Source organism: Oryzias melastigma, linkage group LG7 (assembly GCF_002922805.2).
Source record: "Oryzias melastigma strain HK-1 linkage group LG7, ASM292280v2, whole genome shotgun sequence".
In the NCBI taxonomy this organism is placed as follows: Eukaryota; Metazoa; Chordata; class Actinopteri; order Beloniformes; family Adrianichthyidae; genus Oryzias; species Oryzias melastigma.
Window position 1 is genome coordinate 21191510 of NC_050518.1, and position 12918 is coordinate 21204427.

The 12918-nt window shown below is 40.7% G+C and overlaps 1 protein-coding gene across 2 annotated transcripts; it reads left to right on the forward strand.

Moving 5' to 3' along the window:
* The first annotated feature begins 23 nt into the window (after positions 1 to 23).
* On the forward strand, positions 24 to 12379 carry LOC112158735 (UDP-glucuronosyltransferase 2B17-like). Of its 2 annotated transcripts, none has more exons than XM_036212877.1 (2): positions 24 to 133; positions 10034 to 12379. In XM_036212877.1, exon 2 carries the CDS (start codon positions 10036 to 10038, stop codon positions 11632 to 11634), a length of 1599 nt encoding a protein of 532 aa, XP_036068770.1. In that variant the 5' UTR covers positions 24 to 133; positions 10034 to 10035; the 3' UTR covers positions 11635 to 12379. The 2 variants fall into 2 exon arrangements, with proteins under 2 accessions (XP_036068770.1, XP_036068769.1); XM_036212876.1 differs by lacking the exon at positions 24 to 133 and adding an exon at positions 7029 to 7206.
* Positions 12380 to 12918: the final 539 nt, after the last annotated feature.

Sequence of the window (12918 nt, forward strand, 5' to 3'; positions counted from 1 at the left end):
GCAGGCAGGAGGCGTCACAAGAAGGGCAAAGGTCACCGACAAGTTGTTTCGCCAACATGAAGACATTTTTGTTTACAGACTGCGCCGGTCCATTTTCCTGGAAAGCAATGTGAGCATTCCTGTTGGCTAAAAGGTATGCATGGACTTCTACAAACGGGGGGGCTGTAATGTAAAGATCTGCCTGGGACATATTCTAGGATTCTGTCACTGAAACTTATAGAGTTTGACCCCCAAGCCTCTTTCCACATGTCAAGGTTCAAGAATCCTTTAGGCAAAAATACTGGATCTGAATCATTTGTAAAGATTTTAGATTGAAAGTTTCTCAGAAAGTTTTGCAAATCAGAAGAAACACTTCAGTTAGCATTGACGCTAAATCTGCAAAAGATCCACAATGTAAACGCAGTCAAACCAAATTAAATGCTGATCTGAATCAAACCATATATGTATAATAGTAGATGTCATTGACTGTATAAGAAGCCTGGAGCGAGTAAGTCTGATGTCATCCATAGAAATGAGCTTACATTTGTCAAATAAAGTAGATCCAGTTGCGATTTTTTTCACAATACAAATGCCGCCATATGGGAGCCAGACAACACCAGTAAGCAGTGGTCTGAATCAACATTTCTATAGCAACCACTCTCTCCAATCAGGAGTGAGCTTGTTGGAAGGCCACACCCCTTCCACTTGAACGCAGGCTCAGTAGATTCTAGCTATGTCTGAATTCCTTCACTACTCACTATATAGTGCGTTCACAATTTTGTAGTGTTGTCAGAATCTACTATTCTCAAAATCCAGTGGCCTAGAAATTTCCCAGAAGCCTTTGCAAAAAACGATGTGCATTGATGCTCACTATATTAGTAAATATTGACCACAATGCATTGTACTTCAAGGATTTTTGCCAAAAAAAAAACAGTTTAAGTGTGTATTTTATTAACAAACTATTCACACTTTCATCCTCGGAACACAGTGTAGTCATGAATCCGCCCAGTCTCAGTAAAATGCGTACATACGCCACGATTTGGGAAATACCGTGTATAATATACGGCAAAATCGGTTTTGGCATGCATATAATACGCGCGGTCCTAAACGTGTTAAAATGTGTTTTCTAGGTTTGACACGTCCCCTCGTGGAGGTGTGAGCATCACAGACAGCCCCACAAACGAACAATTTGCTTTTCTAACCCTAACCATAACCGTAAACCTAACCTTAACCAGGAACGACGTCATTTAGAAAAGAGCCGGAGGATTTCTGACCACGTGATCAAAACGAAACCCAAAAAGTCGTGTATATTGTACGCCGGCGCAACCCATTCTCTACCATTGTGTATCATAAGCACACAAAAAGCGTGTTTGGCGTATATTATACACGGTATTTCAGAGTGCAAAGTCGTGGAATATGTACGAATGTTACTGAGAGTGTGTTGCATAAATAGACGTAAAATGTTTGTATTGATTAGATTTTCACTGAAATTGGTGACATCATATCCACCGAAAAAAAAGGTAGTGAGAATGGTGTCCAAATACTTTTAAAATCCCTACGCTACAAACTATTTTAGTAGTTAGGGATTAGGGTGGGCATTCAGACATAGCATCTGTCAATCAAATGTTTCAGATGGTTAACGTGACACAACCTACTTTTATTGAATAACAAGAAAAAATAAGATAAAAATGAAGTTTATCAATAACATTTTAAAAGGGGTATCAGAGAGATAATGGTTATTCTGACAAATATAATTGCTAAATAATAGATGTTTATTTTTCAATAGTCGTCCATTTTGGCTTCTTGGAATCAGTGGGTACTTCCTGTTTGGAACGCGTAAGGTAAGAAGAGTTAAGACACACCCATTTATTGTCTTTTGGAGTCTGGAACCAAAAAGGAAAACCTTATGCAGGAAAACATAGAAAGTGGTTTGCAGAAGAAACAGCTGGAGGACTAATGAGTCTCAACGTGTTATATTTATTTGTCTGTAGCTGAAGGTAGTTCGTTTGTGAGAGTCTGCAGGAAACAGTGGAGCATGGTAAAGGTTCTTTTTGGGGCTACATTTCTGCAAATGAAATCAGAGATTTGATTAGGATTAATGGGCTGAGGAGTACAGGTAGATACTAGTTCTTATCTATCATTCAAAACCATTAGCGAGGCCCATGATTGGCTCTAAATGTATTCAGCAGATGGACAACAACTTTAAATATACGGCCAAAGTCATTAACACCAGAATTCCTGAGCCTGCGCAAATTTGCGCAGGGAAGAGTTCCCCCCTCTAGTCCGAGAGCCCATTGTTGTGTCATGGTGGGTCACTGATGAGCCATTAACTTGCCCATGTATATGTTAATGCAGCATGTAGTACCTAATGTGTATTTGAACTAACAGGTTGTGTGGGGGTTGGAGTTACCTGATGCATGTGGACAAGTATTGGCTTTCCTGCTTTTACTCACATTTGAACTAAAGTTCCATCTCATTCCTAACCTGCATTGAACAGTTTCAAGGTAAAAATAAAATCTAAAAGTAAAAACAAATATTTAATGTGGAGTATTCCTGAGCGGGATTCGAACCCATGACCTTCTGAATGTGAGTCCGCAGCCATAACATTTTAGCTGGACAATCTGCAATGTGAAAACAGGAAGTCATTGTTGATGGTTTAAGGTGATCACCACAACACTACTTTGAGAAGGGGAGGGGGGCATTGCAGCAGAAGCTGAAAGTTCCAGGGATTCTAGTGTTAAGAGCTATTTTTGGAGTTAAGAGGAACAAAATTACTGGAAGTGAAGGTATGGCCTCACAGAGCCCTGATCTCAATATCCTGGTGTGTCTGAGATGACATGAAGGGAAAATTTGATTCACTTCCAAAGCCTATATATATATATATATATATATATATGTATATTTATATATATACATACATACAGTATATATATATACATACATATAGTATGTATGTGGGGGTGTGTGTGTGTATGGGGGTGTGTGTGTGTGTGCGTATATATGTCTGTGTTTATGTGTGTATTATGTCCCCAGTACCCAGTGGCTTTGCAGGCATGCTGCATGCACAGGCCCAAAATAGTCAAGCCATTGAGAAAAACACCCTACGAGGTATAAGAGAACTTTAAAAAGGGAAGAGGTGGTTGGCACTAGCACAAGGTGGTGTGGTGCATCATGTATAGAAAGGAAAATAAAATGGTTTATTTATCTATGTCAGCATTTGGAAAAGCATGCTTTTATTAGGAGGTCAGATGTTTGCAGAAGGTCATTTAAAGTGGCTTACAGAAAAAACATATAAGAATTAAAACCCATAGGGAATAATAAAATCAAAACAGCAGAAAAATAACTTAAAGGAAATCAATTTACTGTAAATCTAAGTAATATTTTTTCAGCTGTCATATACTGTGTCATAAACACTCATAAACTGAGACGCTGCTTCACCTTGTCAGGGCTGACCCCTGGTTCACACCGGACGCGAAAGCGCTGCAAATCCGCGGAATCGTGGTAGCCTCTAGGAGAAATGTGTGCGTCTCCTTGTCTGTGAGTGTGTTTGTGTGTTTATTTTTATCTCTACAGTCTGTTTAGAAACAAAAATATGATCACATTTGTCAATCGTGTTATTTTATTGTGAAAAATTGGTTATATTTTAAAAAATTGACCGGATTTTCTCGTGTGTTCTTGGGGCAACTTCCTGCCAGAATTGACCCGGACCAATCGCAGCTCACACAAAAACTAGACCAGATGTTGAAACGATTTCTGCGAGCCGGCCGCGGAGGATCGCAACGCTTTGTGTCTGGTGTGAACTACACCATAGTATGACAAGGGCGCCAACTGGAAGTAACCCCCATTCCACGCCGATTTGCAGCGCTTCTGCATCAGGTGTGAATAAGACATGAGCCTGGGCACCAGCAGAAATCTGATCCCTGTGCTTTACAGGTTTAAATTGAACAAAATGAAAGAACAAAAAGAAAACCTCAGATTTGAAAGTGAAAGTCTTTCAGGACTGAGGTGTTTTTTTTATTCCACAATCCTGGACAAAGGGAAATTTTCTAAAGTTTCTGGGATCAGATAAGCAAGTAGCTGCAAGTAGAACAAATATGCTGCATCAGAACAACCTGCATAACCTGACAGATGTCTAAGATGAAACCATGCAGTACAGAATTCTCCAGTTTTACCCAACTACAACTACCAGGAAAGACAGAATCCTTGCAGTTTCAATTTACAGCTTCCTGATTTATTTTCAATCACAACCCTAAAAAAAAACTAGATCTGAGGCAGATTTGTCCTCACTGGAGGACAAACTGCAGCTTTTTCAGGAATCCTCACCTTAGATAAGTACAGATGACATCAAGAAGGCAGTTACTGAGTTAATCAAAGTCAGCCCGAAAAGAGACAACCTTTTGGAAAAGGTCGCTTCACTGATTGTCAGGTTTTGGTTGACCTCAAAAGTGCTGCAGGCAGTGTCTCAGGAGGAAACTCAAAGGTCTTGTAGATAGCAGTTCAGTTTAATCAAAATTCCTTTTGTTCATCTGAAAGCACATCCAACCTTTGTGTGTTAATCAAAACACTCTGAAGAAGCAAAGATCACCATTGATATGTAAGAGTAGGTGCTTTTACACTCAAGATGCAGAGAACACTTGATTTTCTGCAGCTATGATTTACTTTAAAGTCATCTTTTGATTTGTTTTTGAATCGTTCCCAGTGGTCTTTTAATCATGATTATGATTTTTTTTAGCCAAAACAAACCAAAAACATTTGTAATTTTCTAGTTTTTGCTCAGCAGCAGGAGTTCATTAGAAATTCACCTCAAAGTTTTGGGTGTAGGCGTGGAGTAAGCCCGCCCACATTTCCTGTCATCCTGCTAGCTCACAGCCACTCACTACGGTGGCCGACATGGCTCACATAAATGCAAAAACCAGAATACAATGACAAAAACCGAAGCACAACGACACAGCATATCCTGTGATAGGCTCAGATCATTGATGAATGAACCTCAGAGTCCAGATGCTGATGGTGATTCAGGGCCAGACCATGACAAAGCATTAGTCCTGTTGGAGAACAGGGTGGAGAAGGGCTGAAGAACTGTCAAGAAAACTGAGAGACGAATTTTCATGACCTTAAAGGTAAACATATGATTGCAATTGAATAAAAGGACAGGTGGGGAATTTGACTTTCAAGATCAAAACCTAAATGATGATGCGTCCAGAGTGACGCAACAGCCCAGTTTTCCTGTAAGGTAGATCTTCCGTATTGAAATTGTGCCAAAGCTTCATTACCAGAAACCAGAAAAAAAAGTACACATGTAAAAATGTAATGTATTTCATAAACCACATCTGCCCATGATACAGTTTCTTTTTTATTTTTCACTTGAACTTTTTTTTAACTAACAAAAGGTTTTGTTTCCTTCTCCTGAAATGTGTCACTCATGTCTTCAGGAGTGTTTTGGTCCAGAGGTCTCCAACTCTGTTCCCCGTGAGCTACGGTTCTGCTTGTATTGTAGCTAACCCTGCTTCAGACAGGTGTTGCTGTGGTACTCTGCCTTTTACACAACTTGAATGTAGAGGGATGGAGGGAACGGTATTGCTTCCATATCCTCTTAGCGTTACGGAGAAACGCAGAGCCACTTCATTTTTGTGCATAACCACTATAGGGTTGGGCACCAATTGGGTTTTATGCGGTTCTGGTGCCAATGCGGTTCTTTGGTTTTGGTTCCAAATCTGTGCCAATTTTGGTACTTTAGATATAAAAACAAAGCCTACATCTTCTCAAGTCAACACATTTTCATTCCCAAATCACTTATTGACGCATGGTTAAGATAGATGTTAAAATGGTTAGATGTTTTGAATGTTGTTTTTGACACGCTGAATGATCCTATTAAATCAGAGCTCCACAACCTCTGAGCCGCAAATGATGGCCCCCTCCCCTCTTTTGCGCACACTGCCCGTGTGTCGCTCTTTGGGGCACACCGGCTGTACGCCGCTCTCATTTTTTGACGTACCTGTGTCTCACTTACTGTTCACCCTTGCTTACCCTTATCCATTATTTAAGTTCACTTGCACCCGCAGCATGCCCATAGATAAAAATCTAACATTTTCTCTCTACATTATTGATATTTTCTCTGCATGCAGTACAGGTTTTTTTCTTGCCTGTAGACAGCCTGAATCCACCCAAGAGGCCTAAGCAGACTGCCAGAGGAAACAGAATCTGAAACGGTGGTGGTTACATTTCTATCGTTGCCTCTTACGACACAATCTGTGCAAACCCACTCACACAAAGGCTTTTTTTATTAAGTTTTTTTCCCTGCCTAGCTAGATTTGCTGTCATAACTTTGTTTTGCCAGATTCTCTTAACCACCACCTCATTTAATTTCATTTATTCAGCATATTGACCACAGAACATGCTCATTTAAGGTCAAAGTCAATACTTTTACAACAGACCTCACAGTAAAGATTAATGTAATTGTCTGTTCTTGCAGAATAGTCGTTCTTAAGGCGGCAAAGAGGCTTGAAAAAGGTTTAGGCCTCCTTACGAGTACTGAGACATTTGAGATAGCTGAGATCTTTGATATGATTTCTATGTGGTGTTCTGTTTTGTCCTGTATGCTCCTGTTCAGTGTCTGAGACTTGTTTTTCTGTGTCACCAGTTTCAGAAGCTCAAGCAAACACTGGCTGGTTTTAGTCAACTTTCCTTCTGATCTGCTTAATGTGCAGCCTGGTTTGATGTCCTTCTTCTTCTTAGTGAGACTTTGGGAAAAAAACGCCAAAAGATTTAACTTTAGAGTTATAAAGTCCTTTGTTGGGACTGAATAACAGAAAAATGAAAATTGTGAAAAAAATGAAGACAGCCGCTAGAGTGGAGATGACATATTTACAATTGACTGGTTTTTCATTAACATATATAACAGGTAGCCAGAAGCCAGAGGACAGACTTTCTGTGCATTTCCTTCCTCTAGGATTGATAAATCGGGCCTCCACATGCAGGTGAGAGCCTCTCTGACCTTGCTCAGGGATCTGAATCTTCTGATCAGGATAAACTTAATTATGAGGAGTTTCAAAAGTCCACAGGGGGTGGGGGTGGGGGTTGTTTCAACAGACACAGCCCCATCCGAAAACAGTGAGGGACATTCAGTTATACATTCACTTGTGTTTGGAGCAACAGCATCAACCTCCCGTGATCATCTCTGACATTTGGAGCCGTCGTTTTTTAAACCTGAAACTTCTGAAGCCCGAGGTGAGAATTTATTAAAAATAAATATCTGTAAATTACATTACAAAACGTCTGTGTTATAAAAGGGTTTTTGTTATAGAGTTGAAATGAGAAGCATCCACACACAGGAAGGAGGTTTTTTCTTCATCAAAAGACATACTGACTCCTGACCACAACCTCTATCCGTGGGTTCTTGTTGCATCTATACAGTTCAACTTTTGACACCTTGCTGCATGGAAGGGTGTTCGGTTTACACTGCTGTCTCACAGTAAGAAGATCCTGGTTTGAATCCTGACAGGGTTCTTTCTGATTGTGGTTTGCATGTTCTCCCCATGCTTGTGTTTTCTCCTGGAGTTCTGGTTTCCTCCCACTGTCCAAAAGCATGATTCGATGGTTCTTGATGACTGAATTAGGTGTGAGTGTGTCTGTGTGTGGTACTGTGATGCTGTTTACCTATCGAGGATGTACCCTGGTTGGGATTCGCTCCAGCATGACCCTGCACTGAAACACGTGTGAAAGGAAGATGGAAGGCATTATCTTAAAACTATAGTTGTGTTACAATGAGGAGCACACACGTCTTCAAAGACCACATTGAAGATAGCATTTCCTTAGTAACACAGCAACAGCAGATTTTCTGTATTGATGCTTGCACAGTTGCACAGAACTTTGCACAGATTACCAGTTAACCACAAAGTTGGTTAACTGGTAATCAGCTCTGTTAAAGATTGCAGGATACATAAGACATTGGTCAAAGGGCAAAGGATCACCTACAGGCAGATGTGGAAAGGCTCAGTGCAGAATCAACACAGCATGTATGGATTCACAGATAACATATTTTGCAAACAAAGAGTTTGTGCTAACACAGATTCTTGTCTAAGTCGCAAAGTTTGCTGGCTTTGAAGATTAATGTCCTTTTTTCCCATGTCTAGTTCTTTCTGGTTATGGTCCCTGAGGTTTACAGTAAGTTCAGCAGTATTAAAGATGTCTTTCTTTTTTTGCAAAAACAATTTTATGTTTCTGCAGGGTGCAAACAATAAAATCATTTGCGCATAAAAAAAGCAAACATATATTATGCTCAGCCGCTGACAGACGCTGTAAGCAGTGGTACACACGAAGACCCGCTGGGGAAACGGCCGTGAACGAACGTGGAAATTCGGTGTCCAAGCGTGTGTCCCGGCGTTCGCTCCACGGCCCAATCTCACACTGAAACTGCTGTTACACTGCTGTTCCACAGCCATTGCACGGCTGTACCAGTGGTACCACACGCAGTCACCCGCAGTCTCAATTTTTGTGCAGTTCAAAAATTCTTTCCGCATGTAACGGCGGCCAAATTTTGTACCACGTGTATGCGTGTTTATTCTGCTACCACATCTCGGCCATTGCACTGCCAGTCCACTGCTAACAGCGTCTGTACCACAGGGATGAAATTTCTTAGGTGCAATGGATGTGAAAGCCAGTGGTACCGGGCCTCAAGAGCATAAAACGTCATCGAATCCTCTGAGGTTCACACATCTGTTAGAGAGCTGAGCTCTACAGGAAGCACTTGGCTGCTAAAGCAACACCTTCTCACTCCCAACTCCTCACATATTGACCTTTGGTGAAGGACCCCTCTGCATCAAAAATTTACGTTCTGTGTGTCTCTGACTCATCATTATTTGACGTGCTGGGACATTAAAATCTTCTTCTTCAGAATTTATTTTGCCACTCATCCAAGTGGCTTCATCAGTCTGAGTGATGATGGATTCAGTGCACATTCATATCCTGCAGGTGGGACACCTACATTCCTGCAAATGAAACAAAGAACACAAACCAGAGTAAAACGCCTCTCATCTTGTAATAACACTAGCCACATCATAGGGTTGTTGGGTGTAGTGGTGCTGGATTTTTGGTACAAACTCAATTTAAACCCGGCAACGTGCCGAGGCAGAAGCTGGTTCACCACTTAGACCCCATACTCAAAGATAAAAACTGTGGTTTATGCAAACAGAGCAGTGCAGAATACTTAGAGCTGTACATTGGAGAAACAGAGCAGCCATCACACGAGGATGTACTAGCACAGGAGAGACAACACCTCAGGACCAGTTTCTATTGTTTATTCTTATTTAAAAGATGAAGGACAGTCTTTTGATGACCAAAATGAACAGATTCTTGACAGAGAAAACAAATGGCTTGAAAGAAGAGTCAGAGAAGTAATACATGTAGAGTTTAATAACCCTTCCCTAAACAGAGGGGGGAGGCCTCAGATACAATTTGTCTTCTATTTATTTACCATGTTGCCCTTTCATTAGTTCCGAAGAAGACCAAAAACTCCTGCAAGACCCAATGAATCTGTGATAGGGTCTAGCTCTTCTGCTATCCTAGGCATGTTTATGTTAAAAGTGGTGTCATCTCGACCCCACAAGACAATGTGCTGAACTTTTTTTTCTCCAATGATTTTCGATCTTCACTGATATCCATTGACAGACATGAAGTCCTGTCCACCTTGTCCACCTTTGTGATGGGAGGAATCACACATCAATTTAAGGGTAGGGTCATCTGGACCCCATAAGAGAGCATGAGGGTTAAGCAAGGAGAATCTCAAGAGGATAGGCTTGTCCCTCTGTTTTTTTCTTCTATGTTTTGCTTCAACGAGCAATCTATTTGCAGAAATGTGGTGTCTCCCCACTGGAGGATACACAGTAAATTTGGACTGAATCATACATTGCTCAGACTGAAGAAGCAACTTGGATGAGAGGTGAAAAGTTCAAGGGAAAAAGACCGAGTCCAGTTGCTTTGACTCACCTTCAAGATGTCACCTGAATGAATGAGAACCGCCACTATTTGACAATTGTGTTTTGTATCTCATTTGCAGAAATGGCTTCATTTCCAGCCTTGGTGTTCTTTCTGTTAGCTACAACCTCCCTGCATTCCAGATGTGAGGCTGGGAAAGTGCTTGTGTACCCGGTAGATGGGAGCCATTGGACGAACATGATCAAAATACTGGAAGCGTTGCACTCAAAGGGCCATCAAATCACAGTCCTCCGCTCGTCAACCAGCTGGTACATTTCTGAAACTTCCCCTTATTACACCTCCATCACCATCACTCAGAAACAGCCCCAAAACATAGAGAGCCAAACCAGCATGGCCACTTTCATGAGACAGACTTTGGAGAGCCGTCAATACCAAGGCACACTGAAGGGATTCTTTGAGTTTTACAGACTTTTCTTCAACTTGATAGGAGACACCCAGAAGTCTGTAGCAAATGTGGCAGCTAGCATAATTGAGAATAAGACTTTGGTTAAGGAGCTGAATCAAAGCGAGTACGATGTTTTTCTGACTGACCCTGTGTTTCCAGCTGGAGTGCTGTTGGCGCATCATCTAAAGCTTCCACTGGTGTTAAATGTCCGTTGGATTGTAGGTGGAGATCCTCATTATCCTATTGCACCTTCCCCACTATCATATATCCCTGTTGTGTTTTCTCACCACACTGACAAAATGAGCTTTATTCAAAGAGTCAAAAATGTCATCTATAAAGGCATGTTAGTCTACCTTCACCGTTATGTCTCCAACCCCCCATACCAGGCAGTGTGTGATCGTTACTTTGAACGTGGTGTTAGCGTCATGTCCTTAATGCAGGGAGCTGATCTTTGGTTAATCCGAACTGACTTCACATTTGACTTCCCTCGCCCCACTATGCCCAATGTTGTCTACATTGGAGGCTTCCAATGTAAACCTGCCAGTCCTCTTCCTACAGATCTAGAGGACTTTATGCAAAGCTCTGGTGAGCATGGGGTGATTATCATGACTCTCGGGACCCTGCTCGGTGACCTCGGCCCTAATGTCTCAGAAATCTTTGCTGCAGCTTTTGCAAACTTCCCTCAGAAGGTCTTGTGGAGGCACACTGGACCACGACCAGCCACCTTGGGGAATAACACGATGCTAGTCAAATGGCTGCCTCAGAATGACATCCTCGGTCATCCTAAAACCAGGCTCTTTGTCACACATGGAGGCACCAATGGCGTCTTTGAAGCCCTTTTCCACAGTGTACCAATCTTAGGTATTCCCCTAATCTTTGACCAGTATGACAACTTGGTGCGTATGGAGGCCCATGGTGTGGCTGAAATTATTGACATAACAGCAATGGATGTCAAGTCTCTGACAAACTCTTTACAGAATATTCTGGACCCAACAAAACCCTACAAGGAAAACATGATTAAACTTTCACAGATTTATCGTGATCAGCCAATAAAACCCATGGACAAGGCTGTTTTCTGGATAGAGTTTGTCATGAGGCACAAGGGAGCAGCACACCTTCGCACAGAGTCGTATAAACTGCCGTGGTACGCCTACCACTGTTTAGATGCGATGGCAGTCATTGCTGTAGTTGGATTGTTTATGCTTGCATTTACTTTGGCTTCTTGCAGATGTTTGTTTAGATGCCTGACAAGAATGAAAAAGTCCAAGACTGAATAACTGATAAACAAACACAAATGAATGTGATAATAATGTAATAATAACCACTAATGCAGTTGTAACTTTGAATGTTTGATGCTCCTTAAACATTGAATGTAATATTCTAAATAGATCTATTAAGAATTAGATTGATCTCTTTCATTAATGTCCTCATTACTCATTTTTATTACCTATTACATGATTATTGGACACTTTCTGTGATTTCAAGTTATAACTGTTTATAAGTTTGGCTTTATTACTGCAAACAAGTAAAAAAAAAATCCTAGTAAACAATTTGCAGAACTTTGATCTCAAGTTATAAATCCCGAGAGAAACATTGTGTGGATTGTGTACCTTAATTTTATTTTTTTTTTTGGTAATACTTCCTATGTTCTTGTCATGTTGTGTTTTTAAGTTTTCCCTCTGCCAATCACATCAGGTTTATGGTTGCCAATCATCCACAGCTGTCTTGATTTGTGTTTTAGACCCTCATTGTATAGCCTATAAGTGTCTATAATATCAGCTCATCTGCTTTTTCACCTTTTTCCAAGTGTTTATTCATGTATTAATTTTATTTATTAAATGTTTAAGTTTGTGTCACCAAGTCTTCTGCATTTTGAGTCCTACGTCTCCAGTTCCTGACAACAAAAAGATGTAATTACCAATGCAAAAGTTTTGTTAAGAGAGCTTGTATTTTTTGACCTGACAATCAACATCTTGGAGATAAAAAAAACAAAATAAAAATGACTCAAGTCCCAAACCTCAAGTCTCATAACCCTGAGATTGTGTTCTAGTGTTCATGTGTGTATGTGGTAGTGTCCTAATGGGTTTGCAGTAGTGTCCATATTTGTATTAGTGTCGGTGTGTATTCTGTAAAAGTGTAGTGCACATTTGTAGTAGTGTCCATGTAGGCTGGTAGTAGTGTCAGAGTGTGTTTGTTTTAGAGTACACATGAGTTTGAATCTCTGTCTCTTTGGGTTTGTATTAGTGCCCATGTGCGTTTATAGTTCCAAACCCCAAGTCTCAAAACTTTAAGATCAGAACTTGAGAACCTTAAGTTCATGTGAGCTTTTGGTAGTTTGTGGTTGTCTCAACTTACTTTAATCTTGTTAAATTTCTAAGATTTCTTCGTTTTTCATTAAAAGTGGACTGTTTGATACATGGTGCGACGCTGTGTCACAATCCAGTGAATAGTCTCAACCGATTGAGACTACTGCGATAGGTTTGTACTGTTGATGTGTTGACTTCCAACCTTTAGTTTGAAACCATGAAGGCTCATTTTTTTTCAATCTTGAACAACTAAGA